This window comes from Callithrix jacchus, chromosome 1, assembly GCF_049354715.1.
Source record: "Callithrix jacchus isolate 240 chromosome 1, calJac240_pri, whole genome shotgun sequence".
Taxonomy (NCBI): domain Eukaryota; kingdom Metazoa; phylum Chordata; class Mammalia; order Primates; family Cebidae; genus Callithrix; species Callithrix jacchus.
This window is the reverse complement of record NC_133502.1, coordinates 185,760,559-185,778,659: the sequence shown is the minus strand read 5'-3', so window position 1 is coordinate 185,778,659 and position 18,101 is coordinate 185,760,559. Positions and strand designations below refer to the sequence as shown.

At 60.5% G+C, this 18,101-nt stretch overlaps 2 protein-coding genes across 32 annotated transcripts in view; one reads left to right on the top strand and one right to left on the bottom strand.

The window, feature by feature from the left end:
* Positions 1–18,101, top strand: part of EXD3 (exonuclease 3'-5' domain containing 3) — a 102,133-nt gene that overhangs the window by 30,544 nt on the left and 53,488 nt on the right. For 14 of the 31 annotated variants that reach the window (XM_078332902.1, XM_078332900.1, XM_078332895.1 and 11 more), the window contains 3 exons: positions 4,470–4,534; positions 14,805–14,978; positions 15,345–15,512. In XM_078332902.1, the coding sequence (XP_078189028.1) occupies positions 4,470–4,534; positions 14,805–14,978; positions 15,345–15,512 (407 nt within the window). Of the gene's footprint in view, positions 1–1,990; positions 2,061–4,469; positions 4,535–14,804; positions 14,979–15,344; positions 15,513–18,101 lie in introns of all 31 variants that reach the window. The other 17 variants (XR_013520404.1, XR_013520403.1, XM_078332901.1 and 14 more) reach the window with 2 other exon arrangements.
* LOC118145676 (uncharacterized) lies at positions 5,860–14,179 on the bottom strand. The gene is made up of 7 exons (XM_078362508.1): positions 13,762–14,179; positions 11,757–12,502; positions 11,293–11,708; positions 11,075–11,220; positions 9,229–10,985; positions 6,973–7,020; positions 5,860–6,181 (listed from the first exon to the last, which is right to left on the bottom strand). Exons 1-7 carry the CDS (start codon positions 14,177–14,179, stop codon positions 6,005–6,007), a joined length of 3,708 nt encoding a protein of 1,235 aa, XP_078218634.1. The 3' UTR covers positions 5,860–6,004.

Here is an 18,101-nt window from a genome sequence, read left to right as displayed (position 1 = left end):
CTGCCCTGGGGCTCAGCGTCCAGGCCACAGTGAAGGGACGGGGGCAGAGGGACAGCGGCGCCACAGGGGACTCCCAGGCAGGCTGCTGGGTACTCAGGAAGCAGCCTCAGGCCCAGGGGGCAGGGTCTAGGTCACAGGGAGGGTGGAGGCCAGGAGGGTGTAGTAGGCCTGGCTTTGACTCTCAGGCCCAGGGGCCATGGTGGAATCCACAGAGAAGGGGCCTGGCCCACCCCATGTTTCTGTGGGATCCTAGGGCCGTGCTGGCTGCTGGCTGGGTGTTGTCTGAGGGCACAGTGGCAAGGCAGGGAGGCCCCTGGGAGCTGGAGTGTTCAGGGGTGGGGCCCAGACCCTGCCCACCTAGAGGGCAGGACCAGAAGGACATGAGCAGGGCTGAAGACCACCAACACTGATAGGGGGGAGCCGAAGACCACCAACACTGATGGGGGGGGTGGGACAAAGACCACCAACACTGACAGGGGGTGCCGAAGACCACCAACACTGATGGGGGGGAAGACCACCACCAACACTGACGGGGGAGGGATGAAGATCACCAACACTGACAGTGGGGGACGAAGACCACCAACACTGATCGGGGGGGAAAGACCACCAATACTGACGGTGGGGGTCGCAGACCACCAACACTGACGGGGGGCGCTGAAGACCACCAACACTGATTGGGGAGGAAGACTACCAACACTGACGGGGAAGGCCAAAGACCACCAACACTGGCGGGGGAGGGATGAAGATCACCAACACTGACGGTGGGGGCCGAAGACCACCAACACTGACAGGGGGCAGCCAAAGACCACCAACACTGACGCGGGGGGACGAAGACCACCAACACTAATGGGGGTGTGATGAAGACCACCAACACTGACATGGGGGGGACGAAGACCACCAACACTGACGGTGGGGAAGACCACCAACACTGACGGGGGAGGACGAAGACCACCAACACTGATGGGGATGTGATGAAGACCACCAACACTAATGGGGGTGTGATGAAGACCACCAACACTAATGGGGGTGTGATGAAGACCACCAACACTGACGCGGGGGGGACGAAGACCACCAACACTGACGGTGGGGAAGACCACCAACACTGACGGGGGAGGACGAAGACCACCAACACTGACGGTGGGGAAGACCACCAACACTGACGGGGGAGGACGAAGACCACCACCACTGATGGGGGGAAGACCACCAACACTGATGGGGGGTGGATGAAGACCACCAACACTGACGGGGATGTGATGAAGACCACCAACACCGATGGGGGGGACGAAGACAATCAACACTGATGGGGGGTAGATGAAGACCACCAACACTGACGGGGGGGGGAGCTGAAGACCACCAACACTGACGGGGGGAGCCGAAGACCACCAACACTGACGGGGGGGGGACGAAGACCACCAACACTGATGGGGGGGACGAAGACCACCAACACTGATGGGGGGGAAGACCACCAACATTGACGGGGGGGACGAAGACCACCAACACTGACGGGAGGGGGGACAAAGACCACCAACACTGACGCAGGGGAGCCGAAGACCACCAACACTGACTCACCTGGCTGCACAGTCACCACCACTGTCTACCTGCAGACTTTCTCATCTCACACATCTGAAACTCTGCTTTAAGAGAAAACCTGGGCTGGGCACGGTGGCTCTCTCCTGTCACCCCAGCACTTTGAGAGGCTGAGGCAGGTGGACCACTTGACCTCAGGAGTTCAAGACCAGCCTGGCCTATATGGTGAAACCCTATCTCTACTAAAAATACAAACATTAGGTGGGTGTGGTGTTTCGTGCCTGTAATCCCAGCTACTCGGGAGGCTGAGGCAGGAGAATTGCTTGAACCGGGAGATGGAGGTTGCAGTGAGCCAAGATCACACCACCACACTCCGGCCTGGGCGAGAGTGAGACTCCATCTCAAAATAAAATAAAATACAATAAATAACATAAAATAAAAGTCTGTTTTGTTTATTTTGAAGTGCAACCCACATGTAGGAAGGAACGCAGAACACACGGCAGAGCTCAGCACGAGATCTTGAACACACCACGGTATGCTCCACCCAGCCCTGTCTGGCCCCTCACTGGTCCTGCCCAGAAAGCAGCACCTAGAATGTGGGGCTGCTCACACTGCCTGCCATGGTCACACGGGTACATCCTCCCCCCCGGGCCTTGTCCCCGGGCTGGTCCGCTTGCTCCGTCCTCCTCCAGTGGACATTTGGGTGTTCTCAGCCTCTCTACTAAAAATGCAAAAATTAGCCGGGCATGGGGGCGCACGCCTGTAATCTCAGCTACTCAGGAGGCTGAGGCAGGAGAATTGCTTGAACCCAGGAGGCGGAGGTTGCAGTGAGCCAAGATCGAGCCACTGCACTCCAGCCTGGCGACAGGGAGACTCTTTTTCTTTTTTTTCTCCTGTCATTTCTGTTTGTTGCTTCAGGGAAACAACTGATCTTCTCACTTGGGCTCGTGCTGAGCATTGATGCCGAACTATGGGTGAATTCTGTTTTTTTTCTTTTGAGACAGAATGTTGCTCTGTTGCCCAGGCTGGAAGTGGGCACGATCTCGGCTCACTGCAACCTCTGCCTCCCAGGTTAAAGCAATTCTCTGCCTCAGCCTCCCAAATCGGATTACAGGCACAAGCCACCACGCCCAGCTAATTTTTTGTATTTTCAGTAGAGATGGGTTTTCACCATCTTGGCCAGGCTGGTCTTGAACTCCTGACCCCATGATCTGCCTGACTCAGCCTCCCCAGGTGCTGGGATTACAGGTGTGAGCCACTATGCCCACCAAAGGCTGGGTGTAGGGAGTGGTTATCTTTAAATTTTATTTATTTATTTATTTTGAGATGGAGTCCTGTTCTGTCGCCCAGACTGGAGTGCAATGGCATGATCCCCGCTCACTGCAATGTCTGACTCCCGAGTTCAAGTGATTCTCCTGCCTTAGCCTCCCAAGTAGCTGGGATTACAAGCACATACCACATGCCTGGCTAATTTTTTGGTATTTTTAGTCGAGACGGAGTTTCACCTTGTTGGCAAGGCTGGTCTCGAACTCCTGACCTCAGATGAACCGCCTGCCCCGGGCTCCCAAACTGCTGGGATGACAGCCGTGAGCCACCGTGCCCGGCCCCCATGGGTAAATTCTGAGAGTGTAGCCTTTGATCCTTCATGGCTTTCTGCATAATCAATCACGTTGTCGGCAGGTCCTCATGTTTCTGTTTCCCTTCCCTGCTGGATGCCACCTGCCGTCAGACGTCCTCGTGTGCCGCCCTGAGTGCCATGCTTCATGCTCGTGGGTGGCTTTTACCCAGTTCGGGGCGCTCCCTTCCCGTCCTAGCCGAGTTATTTCTTAAACCCTGAGCTGAACTGAATTTGAGAACGTTTGCTCTGTGTCTGCAGAAAGGGCCACGTGGTTCTGTCCTCTATTCCAGTCCTGGGCTGAACCACACCGCGGGCTCTCGAGTTAAGTCAGCCTGGTGTTCCGGAGTGACCCCGTCACGCACGCTCCTCAGCACATGTGGCAGAACACAGCTGCTGGGGTCTTATCTGATCTGCATGAGTCCTTAGCTTCCCTCACCCAGCTCCAGGGCCTTCTCTGTTCCCATCCTGCTCTCCAGGGGGGCCCAGCAGTTTCCATGGCCCCCAGGTCCCGGGGGAGTTCACTGCTGAATCCACCGGGCTCCTGCCCCCCGCCCCCCGCCCAAAGGCTGTACCTGTGGAGTCCCTGCAGGCAGCTGCCCCTCCCTGGCCTCCGACCTGACCCCATCACATGATGGAGCCTGGGTGTGTCCCTGCTCCCCTGGGTGGGGTTGAGGCACCACAAGCCTCCAGGCCAAGCCACGGGGCCCCCAGATTCTTTCTGAAAACCTCCCTTGGGCCTCACTCTAGTGGCTCTGTCCTTATGGGGCAGCGTCCCTGGTTGCACGTTTGCAGCCCCCACCATGAGGTGGGGGCGGCCTCCCAAGCAGGGTTGGAAGGAGGGGCGGGGCAGCAGGGGCAGTGACAGAGGCCTAAAGAGCTACAGGGAGGGTAGAGACTTGGGGTCCTCATGGTGGGGAACAGGGTCTGGGCAAGAAGATGCTGATGAGGTTACTGAGGGTGCTGGGAGGAGCAGGTGAGGCTCAGGCCCATAAAGGCCTAGACAGCAGAGGACCCAGCCCTGGGGCTGCTCTGTGACTGCAGCTGGAGGATGAGGCCCAGCTCCCAGGGCTGAGCGTGGAAGTGCTGCCAGGGGGCTGAGGGGAGGGGCAGGCCACAGGGAAGGGACGGCAGTGAGCCCAGGCCACGGTGGGCACTGCGGCAACTGGCAGATGTGTTCTGTGTGTGCCAGAGGTGGGGAGGGCTCACCCCAGGTCCAGAGGAGCCCTGGGCCTTGGGGGTCAGTGGGAGGGGCTTCCTGGTGGGCTGTGCGGCAGCCCCTGCCCCTGCACCTGCTCCTCCCATGGTTGTCGTCTTGTCCCCACAGGCCAGGACCCCCTCCTGCTCCTGCAGACCCTGCAGACCCTGTGGTCCACGCGGGAGCGACAGCAGGTGAGTGGGTGTGGGGTCGAGTCACAGCTGGCAAAACTGGCTGTTAGGCAGAGACTGGCCATTCGTCTGAATGCTCCAGCTCCCAGTGATGGCTGCTGGCACGAGGGTGGCACAGAGCCCAGGCGAGGCTGGGTGGACCCTGGTGGATGCAGGGCCCTGAGGCTCAGAGATGGGGAAGGGCCTGCAGCCCCCACACAGCCACCGGGCCACGCCACGGACACACAGCCCAGCGTGGATGCCTCCCAGTCTGCACTGGCTCCATCTCCAGGCCCAGGTGCTCTTCCACCTCCAGCTTTCTGCCACTGTCCCGCTTGGTGCAGGAGACGTCCTTCCATGCCCAGGGAAGGACTTTGGTGTGGAGACCTGGTGGACTGTGGCCACACCTGCTGAACTGGGGCCTCTCCTCCCAGTTAGGGCCCCAGGGCTGGTGTTGGGGTGAGGAGGCCTCCCTGGGTGGGAAGCTGTGCGGGCCCCCCCATGGCCACAGGGTCCTGCAGTAGAGGCTGCCACAGACTGCATCCAGGGTGGCCTGTGAGGGGCGGTCTTCCTCATGGCCCTGGGGTGGGGAAGACCCACCCAGCAGCGCCCATGGCCCAGCAGCGCCTCTGAGGTCACCTCAGAGAGGCGCAGGGGCCACTCACCTACAGGGACTCGGCTGTCACCAGCGCTGCCAGGCCTGAGGCCCTGGCACCCAAGCCCGGGTGATCGTTAGAGCAGGCATTCAGGACAGGGAGGCCTTAGGAAGCCGGGGGGGGGTGGGCGGGGAGGCTTGAGCAGGGCAGGAGGCCGGGTGGAAGAGGCCAGGGAGAGGCTGCAGAGGGAGGCTGGCCACAGGGGCGGGGGGCGGGTTGGGGGCAGATGCAGATTCTAGCTCCTTAGCAGCAACGTCCCGTGTACAGGAGGCTGCCAGTTCCTGAGTGCTTTGTCTGCTGGCCGAGGTCACCCAGCAAGCCCCAGGGCTACCCTCCAGCCCCAGCCCTGGCGCTGCTCCTCCTGCATCTGCCCCTCTCCTGAACCTGCCCCTGCCAGATTTCACTTCCCATCGGTAGAGTGGCTTTCTGGGCCTCTGGCTTGTCGATCTCCATCTCTGGCTTGTGAGTCTCTGTCTGTGGCTTGTGAATCTGTCCTTGCCTGAGATTTCCCTCTGCTGTTGTTTCCAAGCTCTCTTGTGGGACCTTCGTCTGTGATGCTCAGTCTCCTCGCATTTGGCATCTGCACGTGGGGTGTGAGCCTCTCCAGTCCCACCCTCCGCCCCCACAGGTCTGAGCTGTGGGTCCACTCCTTTCCTCCCGACATCCTGACGTTTGTTTGTTATGGCGTCTCCTCTGAGCAGTGCTTGATTCTAAACAAACAGGGCTGCGATCGGCTCTGGGCTTCACTCATGGTCATGAGACCGTCGAGTTCCGTCTTCCCGGGGGGTGTGCCACTCTCACCTCTCCTTCCGCTTCCATCGAGTTTCTCTGCCCGAGCTCACCCAGGTTCTAGCAAGTTGGCAAAGGCCACATGTCCAGTGGCCCTGGGTGGGCCAGGAGCCTTGAAGATGGGGTCCTTGGGGGTCCTGGGTGCTGAGGAGAAGCCTGACCCTAGAGCCAGCTGCACATGGAGATCCTGGGGACCCCCATTTGGTGGCACAGACACCTGGGGCCCCTAGAGGAGGGAGATGAGATTAGGGTTTTGGAGAACTCTTTGAGGGCGCTTTGCAGTATAAAGGGGGTAAATGGGACTGGGGGTTCTGGGAGGGCTGTTGGGTGTTCCTCTAAAATGAGAGCAGAGGCAGCAAGCACCTTGGATGGGTGAGGACGGCCAGAGAGGGACAGGAAGAGGCCAGGCTGGTGTGGGCAAGGGCCTGGAGTAGACGCAGTCCCAGAGTGGGGCTCCCTGGCTCACTGGCCCTTCCCAGCCCACTGCTCAGTACCCAGTGGTCAGGTGGCCCTGTCTTTTTTTTTTTTTGGTGAGACAGGGTCTTACTCTGTTGCCCAGGCTAGAGTGAAGTGGCACACTGTAACCGCCGCCCCCCGGGTTCAAGCAATTCTCAGGCCTCAGCCTCCCAAGTAGCTGGGATTATAGGCACAAGCCACCACACCTGGCTAGTTTTTGTACTTTTAGTAGAGATGGGGTTTAACCATGTTGGCCAGGCTGGTCTCGAACTTCTAACCTCAAGCAATCCACCTGTCTTGGCCTCCCACGGTGCTGGGATTCCAGGCATGAGGCACTGCACCCAGCCAGGGTGGTCCTGTCCTAACAGCCCCTCAGGGGGACTTCTGGTGTTGCTGAGCTCATGGGACGCCCCCCCCCCGCCCCACCCACCAAAGCCATGAGTGGAGCCAACAGCTCAGCTGCAGGGGATGCCGGAGCAGCAGGGAGGAGCGGGGATACCAGTGGGGAGGAGGCATTGAGGGGGGATTCCTGGAGGGGCATTGGGGTGGAGGGGGACTCACGTTGTTTCCTCCATGCACAGCAGGGGGCTCTTTGTAGCTGAGGGTGACCTGGGAATGGAGGAATGAAGGCCAGTGAGGGGCCTGGCCACCAGCACAGGGAGGGGGAGTGGCAGGGCTCAGAGGGAGGAGGAGAAGGCAGGGTGGGTGTGATGGCTTCCTCTTCTTTATGGGGATCCCAGGAGGGAGCAGGCAGGGCAAGGGAAGCCCAGTCTCAGAGCCATGAGTCCCAGGGTTCCTGGACAAGTCCATTAAGGCCACCAAGATAAGGGCAGGAGCTGGAGGGAGATGCTTGGGCCCAGACTGGCGTCTCCCACCACAAGGGGCTGGCCCTGGGGCCGGCGGGGGTGCGGTGGGCACTGGGTCCGTGTGTCACCACGCTGGCCAGCAAGGGCACAAAAGGGACACAGCTGCCACCGGGGCCTGGAGGGGAGGACCTGGCCGGGGGCCTGGAGAGCTAGGATTTTGCAGAAGGGTTACCGGGCTGGTTTCAGGAGTGAGGGAAGGCGGGTGGGGTCAGAACAGCAGCCACGGAGCTCCAGGGGTGACAGAAACAAACCTGGGTGAGAGCAGGCCACGGGGCATCCGCTTAAATCAGAGCAGGCCACGGAGTATTTGCATAAATCAGAGCAGGCCACGGGGCATACGCATAAATCAGCAGGCCACTGGGCATCTGCTTTTTTTTTTCTTTTTTTTGAGACAGAGTCTCACCCTTGTCACCCAGGCTGGAGTGCAGTGGCACAATATCAGCTCACTGCAACCTCCTCCTCCTGGGTTCAAGCGATTCTTCTGCCTCAGCCTCCTGAGTAGCTGGGACTACAGGCACATGCCACCATGCCCAGCTAATTTATGTATTTTTATTAGAGACGGGGTTTCACTGTGTTGACCAGGATGGTCTCGATTTCCTGACTTCATGATCCACCCACCTCAGCCTCCCAAAGTGCTGGGATTACAGGCGTGAGCCACCGCGCCCGGCCTAATTTAATTTTTTATTGGGGTAAGATGCACAAAATGTAAGCCTAATTATTTTGAAATGAGCAATTCAGTGGCATTGAGCACATCCACAGTGTGGTGCTTTGTGAATCTTTTCAGCATCTTCACAACAATATACACCTCTTCTGGTTTCAGAAAGTTTGATTGACTCAGACGAAAACCCTATACCCCTCAGAGAGTCACCCCATTCCCCTCAGCCCCAGACTCACCCACAAACCCCGTACCCCTCACACAGATGCCCCATTTCCCTCAGCCTGGACCCGGCCACCCTCATTCGCTTTCTGCCTCTGGATTTGCCACTTCTGGACAGTTCACACATATGCGGTCATGTAACATGGGGTCTTTTGTGACTTGCTTTTCACTTAGCATGACATCAAGGCTTGTCCACGTGGAAGCCTGTATGAGCTTCCTCCTTTTCCGTGGCTAACACATGAACAGAAGCAAATTGTCTCTTAGGAAAATGGGGACGCTGGTTACACATTCCCAAATCCATGTCCCATTACTCCACATTCTCAGAGCTTTGACCAGCTTACTTGGGGTTGTCACTCATGGTGGCTTGCTTCCTTGTGTGTTTTGTAAATTTTCATTGACCTCATTCAGTGAAACTTTTTCCCTCTGCTGACCTAGGGCCTGCATGTCCTGGCAAAGTGGTTAAAGAATTATTGCTTTGTTTCTGCCAACTAGTTAGAGCTACAATTCTCTAGAGCTAGAACTCAGCAGGGCTAAAGCTCAGCAGGGCTAGAACTCACGAGAGCTAGAAATCACTACAGCTAGAACTCAGCAGGGCTAGAACTCATGAGAGCTAGAACGCACTACAGCTAGAACTCAGCAGAGCTAGAGCTCAGCAGGGCTAGAGCTCACGAGAGCTAGAAATCACTACAGCTAGAACTCAGCAGAGCTAGAACTCAGCAGAGCTAGAAGTCAGCAGGGCTAGAACTCAGCAGGGCTAGAGCTCAGCAGGGCTAGAACTCAGCAGAGCTAGAAGTCAGCAGGGCTAGAACTCACCGAAGCTAGAACTCTCTAGGTCTAGATCTAACTTTTTGGAGCACCTTCAAGTTCCAGATGCGTGGGATTTACTGGCTTTGTTTAAGGGCGGCTTTCCTTTTCTTCCCTGAGTCCTGTTGGACAGACAAGCTGCCTTCTTCCCTCTCTGCCTGCACTTTCCACAAGGGGTCTCCTTTGGAGTCTCTACTTTCCAGCCTTGCCTCCCACCCCTGCAGCTGTCACACCCTCCAAGACAGTTCTGAGATCTCCTTACGCACTCACCTGCATGTGCTCCACAGCTGTTCCAGGTGTCTGTGGGGAGAGCTGTCCAGTGCTGGGTCCTGGGTGTTTCTGTGGAGAGCTGTCCAGTGCTGGGACCCAGGTGTTTGGGAAGAGCTGTCCAGTGCCGGGTCCCGGGTGTTTGGGGAGAGCTGTCCAGTGCCGGGACCTGGGTGTTTCTGTGGAGAGCTGTCCAGTGCCGGGTCCCGGGTGTTTCTGTGGAGAGCTGTCCAGTGCCAGGTCCCGGGTGTTTCTGTGGAGAGCTGTCCAGTGCCGAGTTCCGGGTGTTTCTGTGGAGAGTTGTTCAGTTCCGGGTTCCGGGTGTTTCTGTGGAGAGCTGTCCAGTGCTGGGACCCAGGTGTTTGGGAAGAGCTGTCCAGTGCCGGGTCCCAGGTGTTTGGGGAGAGCTGTCCAGTGCCAGGTCCCGGGTGTTTCTGTGGAGAGCTGTCCAGTGCTGGGACCCAGGTGTTTGGGAAGAGCTGTCCAGTGCCGGGTCCCGGGTGTTTGGGGAGAGCTGTCCAGTGCCGGGTCCCGGGTGTTTGGGGAGAGCTGTCCAGTGCCGGGTCCCGGGTGTTTGGGAAGAGCTGTCCAGTGCTGGGACCCAGGTGTTTGGGAAGAGCTGTCCAGTGCCGGGTCCCGGGTGTTTGGGGAGAGCTGTCCAGTGCTGGGTTCCGGGTGTTTCTGTGGAGAGCTGTCCAGTGCTGGGACCCAGGTGTTTGGGAAGAGCTGTCCAGTGCCGGGTCCCGGGTGTTTGGGGAGAGCTGTCCAGTGCTGGGTTCCGGGTGTTTCTGTGGAGAGCTGTCCAGTGCTGGGACCCAGGTGTTTGGGAAGAGCTGTCCAGTGCTGGGACCCAGGTGTTTGGGAAGAGCTGTCCAGTGCCGGGTCCCGGGTGTTTGGGGAGAGCTGTCCAGTGCCGGGTCCCGGGTGTTTGGGAAGAGCTGTCCAGTGCTGGGACCCAGGTGTTTGGGAAGAGCTGTCCAGTGCCGGGTCCCGGGTGTTTGGGGAGAGCTGTCCAGTGCTGGGTTCCGGGTGTTTCTGTGGAGAGCTGTCCAGTGCTGGGACCCAGGTGTTTGGGAAGAGCTGTCCAGTGCCGGGTCCCGGGTGTTTGGGGAGAGCTGTCCAGTGCTGGGTCCCGGGTGTTTGGGAAGAGCTGTCCAGTGCTGGGACCCAGGTGTTTGGGAAGAGCTGTCCAGTGCCGGGTCCCGGGTGTTTGGGGAGAGCTGTCCAGTGCTGGGTTCCGGGTGTTTCTGTGGAGAGCTGTCCAGTGCTGGGACCCAGGTGTTTGGGAAGAGCTGTCCAGTGCCGGGTCCCGGGTGTTTGGGGAGAGCTGTCCAGTGCTGGGTTCCGGGTGTTTCTGTGGAGAGCTGTCCAGTGCCGGGTCCCGGGTGTTTGGGGAGAGCTGTCCAGTGCTGGGTTCCGGGTGTTTCTGTGGAGAGCTGTCCAGTGCCGGGTCCCAGGTGTTTGGGAGAGCTGTCCAGTGCCAGGTCCCGGGTGTTTGGGGAGAGCTGTCCAGTGCCGGGTCCCAGGTGTTTCTGTGGAGAGCTGTCCAGTGCCAGGTTCCGGGTGTTTCTGTGGAGACCTGTTCAGTGCCGAGTTCCGGGTGTTTCTGTGGAGAGCTGTCCAGTGCCGGGTTCTGGGTGTTTGGGAAGAGCTGTCCAGTGCCGGGTCCCGGGTGTTTGGGGAGAGCTGTCCAGTGCCAGGTCCCGGGTGTTTCTGTGGAGAGCTGTCCAGTGCCAGGTTCCGGGTGTTTCTGTGGAGACCTGTTCAGTGCCGAGTTCCGGGTGTTTCTGTGGAGAGCTGTCCAGTGCCGGGTTCTGGGTGTTTGGGAAGAGCTGTCCAGTGCCGGGACCTGGGTGTTTGGGGAGAGCTGTCCAGTGCCAGGTCCCGGGTGTTTCTGTGGAGAGCTGTCCAGTGCCAGGTTCCGGGTGTTTCTGTGGAGACCTGTTCAGTGCCGAGTTCCGGGTGTTTCTGTGGAGAGCTGTCCAGTGCGGGGTTCTGGGTGTTTGGGGAGAGCTGTCCAGTGCCGGGACCTGGGTGTTTCTGTGGAGAGCTGTCCAGTGCCGGGACCTGGGTTTTTGGGGAGAGCTGTCCAGTGCCAGGTCCCGGGTGTTTGGGGAGAGCTGTCCAGTGCCGGGTCCCAGGTGTTTGGGAGAGCTGTCCAGTGCCGGGTTCTGGGGGTTTGGGGAGAGCTGTCCAGTGCCGGGTACCGGGTGTTTCTGTGGAGAGCTGTCCAGTACCGGGTTCTGGGGGTTTCTGGGGAGAACTGTCCAGTGCCGGGTTCTGGGTGTTTGGGGAGAGCTGTCCAGTGCTGGGTACCGGGTGTTTCTGTGGAGAGCTGTCCAGTACCGGGTTCTGGGGGTTTCTGGGGAGAACTGTCCAGTGCCGGGTTCTGGGGGTTTCTGGGGAGACCTGTCCAGTTCCGGGTTCTGGGTGTTTCTGTGGAGACCTGTCCAGTGCCGGGTTCTGGGGGTTTCTGTGGAGAGCTGTCCAGTGCCGGGTTCTGGGGGTTTCTGTGGAGAGCTGTCCAGTGCCGGGTTCTGGGGGTTTCTGGGGAGAGCTGTCCAGTGCCGGGTTCTGGGGGTTTCTGGGGAGAGCTGTCCAGTGCCGGGTTCTGGGGGTTTCTGGGGAGAGCTGTCCAGTGCCGGGTTCTGGGTGTTTGGGGAGAGCTGTCCAGTGCCGGGTTCTGGGGGTTTCTGGGGAGAGCTGTCCAGTGCCGGGTTCTGGGGGTTTCTGGGGAGAGCTGTCCAGTGCCGGGTTCTGGGGGTTTCTGGGGAGAGCTGTCCAGTGCCGGGTTCTGGGGGTTTCTGGGGAGAGCTGTCCAGTGCCGGGTTCTGGGGGTTTCTGGGGAGAGCTGTCCAGTGCCGGGTTCTGGGGGTTTCTGGGGAGAGCTGTCCAGTGCCGGGTTCTGGGGGTTTCTGGGGAGAGCTGTCCAGTGCCGGGTTCTGGGTGTTTGGGGAGAGCTGTCCAGTGCCGGGTTCTGGGGGTTTGGGGAGAGCTGTCCAGTGCCGGGTTCTGGGGGTTTGGGGAGACCTGTCCAGTGCCGGGTTCTGGGGGTTTGGGGAGAGCTGTCCAGTGCCGGGTTCTGGGTGTTTGGGGAGAGCTGTCCAGTGCCGGGTTCTGGGTGTTTGGGGAGAGCTGTCCAGTGCCGGGTTCTGGGGGTTTGGGGAGACCTGTCCAGTGCCGGGTTCTGGGGGTTTGGGGAGACCTGTCCAGTGCCGGGTTCTGGGGGTTTCTGGGGAGAGCTGTCCAGTGCCGGGTTCTGGGTGTTTGGGGAGAGCTGTCCAGTGCCGGGTTCTGGGGGTTTCTGTGGAGAGCTGTCCAGTGCCGGGTCCCAGGTGTTTGGGCAGAGCTGTCCAGTGCCGGGTCCCGGGTGTTTGGGCAGAGCTGTCCAGTGCCGGGTCCCGGGTGTTTCTGTGGAGAGCTGTCCAGTGCCGGGTCCCAGGTGTTTGGGCAGAGCTGTCCAGTGCCGGGTCCCGGGTGTTTCTGTGGAGAGCTGTCCAGTGCCGGGTCCCAGGTGTTTGGGCAGAGCTGTCCAGTGCCGGGTCCCAGGTGTTTGGGCAGAGCTGTCCAGTGCCGGGTCCCGGGTGTTTCTGTGGAGAGCTGTCCAGTGCCGGGTCCCAGGTGTTTGGGCAGAGCTGTCCAGTGCCGGGTCCCAGGTGTTTGGGCAGAGCTGTCCAGTGCCGGGTCCCGGGTGTTTCTGTGGAGAGCTGTCCAGTGCCGGGTCCCAGGTGTTTGGGCAGAGCTGTCCAGTGCCGGGTCCCGGGTGTTTCTGTGGAGAGCTGTCCAGTGCCGGGTCCCAGGTGTTTGGGCAGAGCTGTCCAGTGCCGGGTCCCGGGTGTTTCTGTGGAGAGCTGTCCAGTGCCGGGTCCCAGGTGTTTGGGCAGAGCTGTCCAGTGCCGGGTCCCGGGTGTTTCTGTGGAGAGCTGTCCAGTGCCGGGTCCCAGGTGTTTGGGCAGAGCTGTCCAGTGCCGGGTCCCGGGTGTTTCTGTGGAGAGCTGTCCAGTACCGGGTCCCAGGTGTTTGGGCAGAGCTGTCCAGTGCCGGGTCCCGGGTGTTTCTGTGGAGAGCTGTCCAGTGCCGGGTCCCAGGTGTTTGGGCAGAGCTGTCCAGTGCCGGGTCCCGGGTGTTTCTGTGGAGAGCTGTCCAGTGCCGGGTCCCAGGTGTTTGGGCAGAGCTGTCCAGTGCCGGGTCCCGGGTGTTTCTGTGGAGAGCTGTCCAGTGCCGGGTCCCAGGTGTTTGGGCAGAGCTGTCCAGTGCCGGGTCCCAGGTGTTTGGGCAGAGCTGTCCAGTGCCGGGTCCCAGGTGTTTGGGCAGAGCTGTCCAGTGCCGGGTCCCGGGTGTTTCTGTGGAGAGCTGTCCAGTGCCGGGTCCCAGGTGTTTGGGCAGAGCTGTCCAGTGCCGGGTCCCGGGTGTTTCTGTGGAGAGCTGTCCAGTGCCGGGTCCCAGGTGTTTGGGCAGAGCTGTCCAGTGCCGGGTCCCAGGTGTTTGGGGAGAGCTGTCCAGTGCCGGGTCCCAGGTGTTTGGGGAGAGCTGTACAGTGCCGGCTTCCAGAATCTGCCTTTTGTTTCAGTAAGCTTGCAAAGACCCCGGTGCACAGTGCATTCAAAGCTGCGTTGCAGCCTGGGGATGTGGCTCCTGGTGTATTCAAAGCTGCGTCGCAGCCTGGGGATGTGGCTCCTGGTGCATTCAAAGGTTCGTCGCAGCCTCGGGATGTGGCTTCTGGAGCTCCATGGAGGGCACCATCCACATCGCCAGGGCCAGAGCAGCACGGCCCACACTCCCAGCCTGCAGCCTGCCCCAGCTCTGGGGGTGTCCTCTGGCCAGTGCTGGCAGCTGGAAACTCACCCTCTTGCCCACCTGCATGGCTGTCATCTGCTGCGCCCTGTCCCGAGTGCTGAGCTGCGAACCCGTCCAGCCCTTTAGTGCCTATGATTCCGCCTGCGGAACCGTCCATAAGTAGTGGCTGGGCTTGAAGTGAATCACAGCTGACTCACTTGCTGCTGTCCCCAGAGGACTGCGCCGCTGAGGCTGCCATGCAGCAGCGAGGGCCAACTTGCTTTAGAATCTTCCAGAAGCCAGAGACCAAAACCGATGCTTTGCTTCTCTTCTTCCACCTCTTACCCATTTCTGAATCTTCTGCATGTCAGGGATATAAAAGCGAATAAAAGGTGCTTTTCAGTGTGAGTATTGGTTCTTGCCTCTCGGTTTCTTTTGCCTGCTGAGGGCAGGCCTGGCCCGTGTCCTGCCGGCGCTGCAGGTGAAGTGACTTATGAACCTGTCACCTGTTGCTTGGGCTGTGGCCGCCTCACAGCTCAGCCTTCTGCCTGCCTGGAGAACAGGCCCTCTGGCTTTGTGGGATGACTAGTTCGGACAATGACCGCCGCCCCTGGTGGCCTGGGAGGCAGTGGACCAGAATGGAATCCTGGCAGCATGAAGTCACAGAGGTGCGGATGGCGGCTGAATGGCCACAGTTACCTTCTGAATGGATTAAAAATTTAAAACCTCTGTGCGGTGGGGAGGCCTTGCCAGGAGGCTTTGAGTGCAAGACAAAGTGACAATGTTGTTTTGTGTCTCCACAGCTCCAGGAAGAAGCCTGGCGGGGGTTTGCTGCCCTGGACGACCCCCTGGCCGGGCTTCTGGACATGCTGGAGAGCAGCCGGGGCTGGCGGGGAAAGGGCCCCTCCCTGGAGGCCTGGATCTCCCACCAGCTGCAGTGCTGGCTACGGGCACAGCCACGCCCTGGCCCAGCCCAGGTGTGCCCGTGGGCTCTATGACCCTTCTGCCCCAGCCCTCAGCACAGTGGACCTGGCACCCTCCTGCCCAGGCCTCTGCAGCCCACTGAGCAAGCCAGGGAAGGGCAAGGGGAAGAGCCGGGGAAGGGCAGAGGGGTGCTGGGGGCTGTGGTCAAGGCCCAGGCTGTGGGCTTCACCCTCAGCCCCCTGACAACCACATGCTGAGACCGGTCTCACCCCTCCCATGCCCCAGCCCTGCAGCCGCCCGAGGCCCGCACACAGCCACAGTAACAGATGCTGCCTCCCTGGGACAGGCCTGCCCCAGCCAGCCCCATGGCTCAGCCCCTAGGTATTTCGTCCAGTAAGGCTGGGTCTCGGCTCTTCCAGCACAGCCCGAGGCTGGAGCAGCTGCAGGCCCGAGCAGTCAGGGTCCTCACCGAGAGCCCCTCCAGCCTTGCAGCGCCACTCGCCAGCATCTTCCAGCTACAGGATGCAGACCAGAGCTGCCTGCTGGAGCACGTCCACCGCCTCTACCACGAGGGCAGGTTCAGAGAAGTGAGTGGCCCATGGGGAAAGGGTTTCTCGGGCGGCGGGGCAGGGATGCGCTTGGCTTAGGGCCGCCTGCATGATGGAGGCTGTGTGGGGCTTCTGGTCTGCATGGAGGAATCAAGGACCTGGCAGTGGGAAGCCCATCAGCTGTGCGTGGGGTGCAGGGTCCCAGGAGCCCTCAGGCTGCCTGAGCCGACAGGAATGTCAGAGCATAGCCAGTCTCAGGCCTGGTCTCCCCCACCGACTCCTGGCACCCATGAGTCCTTTCCTCCCAACTCCTGGCTCCCATTGGGTCCCCAAACTCACAGGGTCCTAGGTGGGCCTGGCCCTGAGCTTTGGTCCAGCCACGCCCACCATGCCAATGAGTCTCTGCACCCGAGAATCCTACACAGAACCATGCAGGCGGCTGCCCTTTGTGGGTGTTTGTTCGTCTGCTGAGCCTCTTGGGCACTGGGTGCTCTCTGCGTTCCCCGGAAGGAAACACTCCTGGGAAAGGCTGAGCAGAGGGGCTGTGGGAGCAGCTGGTGCCAACCCTGCCGCCCACAGCACCCCGAGTGGGGCCCACTCACAAGGCACAGTGTGGACACGGGACGAGGCTCAGGGCCAGGGTATCAGTCGTGCCCGACACAGTGGACCAGGTGTGAAATGTGTCTGCTCAGCATCCAGCCCCTTGTCGGCTGCTGTCAGGAGAGGCGACTTTGCTCCCTTGTGGTCTTAGGGGGTCAGGTCTTAGTCATGTGGCAGAAGTGTGGGTTTGGAGCTGCAGGTGTCTGGATAAGAACTGGTGGAATGTTAGGGTTCATGGAGGTTTGCTGAGCTTCCTTTGTGAGCAATGCTGACTCGTAAGCCAAGATTCCAAGAGGAAGACCAGGCCCTGGAGTCACAGCCACCACCCTCCAAGCCTGGCCAGCTGGACTTGGGTTTGTGGGGAGCAGTGGGGAGTGGTGGGGCCTGCAGTGAGTAGGGAGGTGACCATCTTGCCTGGGGTGGCTCTGAGCTGTTCCTGTAGCTGCAGGGGGCCCCTGTGAATTCTCAGTGCCCTGAGATTGCAGATCCCAGCGCACATTCCAGGGTGCAGCAGGAGGTGCAGCAAAAACGGCCGGCAGTGCCCTGCCCGATGGTGTCCTGCCCAGGGGTGCCCTTCCTGGGGGTGTCCTTCCCAGGGGTGTCCTGCCGAGGGGTGCCCTGCCAGGGGTGTCCTGCCTGGGGGTGTCCTACCCGGGGGTGTCCTGCCTGGGGGCTGTCCTTCCTGGGGGTGTCCTGCCCGGAGGCGCCCTTCCTTGGGGTGTCCTGCCCGGGGGCTGTCTTTCCTTGGGGCATCCTGCCCGGGGGTGCCCTTCCTTGGGGTGCCCTGCCTGGGGGTGCCCTCCCTGGGGGTGTCCTGCCAGGGCGTGTCCTGCCTGGGGGTGCCCTGCCCGGGGGTGTCCTGCCCGGGGGTGCCCTGCCTGGGGCCATCCTTCCTGGGGGTGTCCTGCCCAGGGGTGCCCTGCCTGGGGCCATCCTTCCTGGGGGTGTCCTGCCCGGGGGTGCCCTTCCTTGGGGTGTCCTGCCTGGGGGTGCCCTGCCTGGGTGTGTCCTGCCCCTGGGTGCCCTGCCTGGTGGTGCTCAGCCTGGGGGCACTCAGCATGGGGGTGCCCTGCCCGGGGGTGACCTGTCCAGGGGTTGCTGAGTCCAGGGGTGCTTGGTTCAGGGTACATTGATCATGTATAAGGAGGCCGGCATTCGGGGGTATCAGTCTGCACCCCGCCTTGTCAGGGCCCTTACTTCAGGGGCGTGCTGCTGAAACTCAGGGCTCTGCATGGGGGCAGAGGCTGTCACAATGGCACCCTGGGTTCCTCTTTCCAGTGAGACCCCCCTCGGCCATGAGGAGCTGCATTGGAACCTGGGTGCAGGTATCGGGGCTGCCTGGCTGGGCCCTCAGAAGAGTGAGCCAAGTGTCAGCTGCACCGCGCCCCACCCCCGCACTGTTGCCGGCCTCTTACGGCTGGTGCATGGCGCTGAGAAGCCACGATGGCTGGCACGGGACAATGCAGGACGGAGGGTCCGCTCACGTGGCGCGAGGCTGAATGGCGGCCGGGCCTGCGGAGAGTGCAGGGAGGCAGAAGGCAGGCTAGTGTTTCCCCGTCTTCTGTTACAGCGCCTTTCAAAGACTGTCTGGGGCCGGCTGAATGCGCCTCCCTCACGCTCCGAGGCAGGAATCCCCACACAAAGGGGGTCTTGTCCCGCACAGGCCCCTTCTGCGAAGAAAGCCATTGTCCCAAGCGGGGCCGCCCGGCAGGCGATACATGCTCCACTGCCCACCGCCGCGCCTGGCCGAAAGGGGCCGCATTCAGGCCTGTCCGCTCGGATTAGCTGGGACTCAGCACTCAGTGTGCTGCGATATTTCATGTCGAGGGCAGCGGCTGGCTCTGGGCAGGATGAATGCCTGCTTTTGTCTGCTGAGTTATTTTATTTACATTTTTTAAACAGCTTATCAAGGTAAAAAGATAGCTTTGCTTTAAAAAAAAAAAAAAAGGCTGTCTTGGCTCCAGGCCCACGCAGAGGTGGGAGGCAGGGCCATCACTGGGTTCCTCGGCCACTAAACCTGGCACCTGT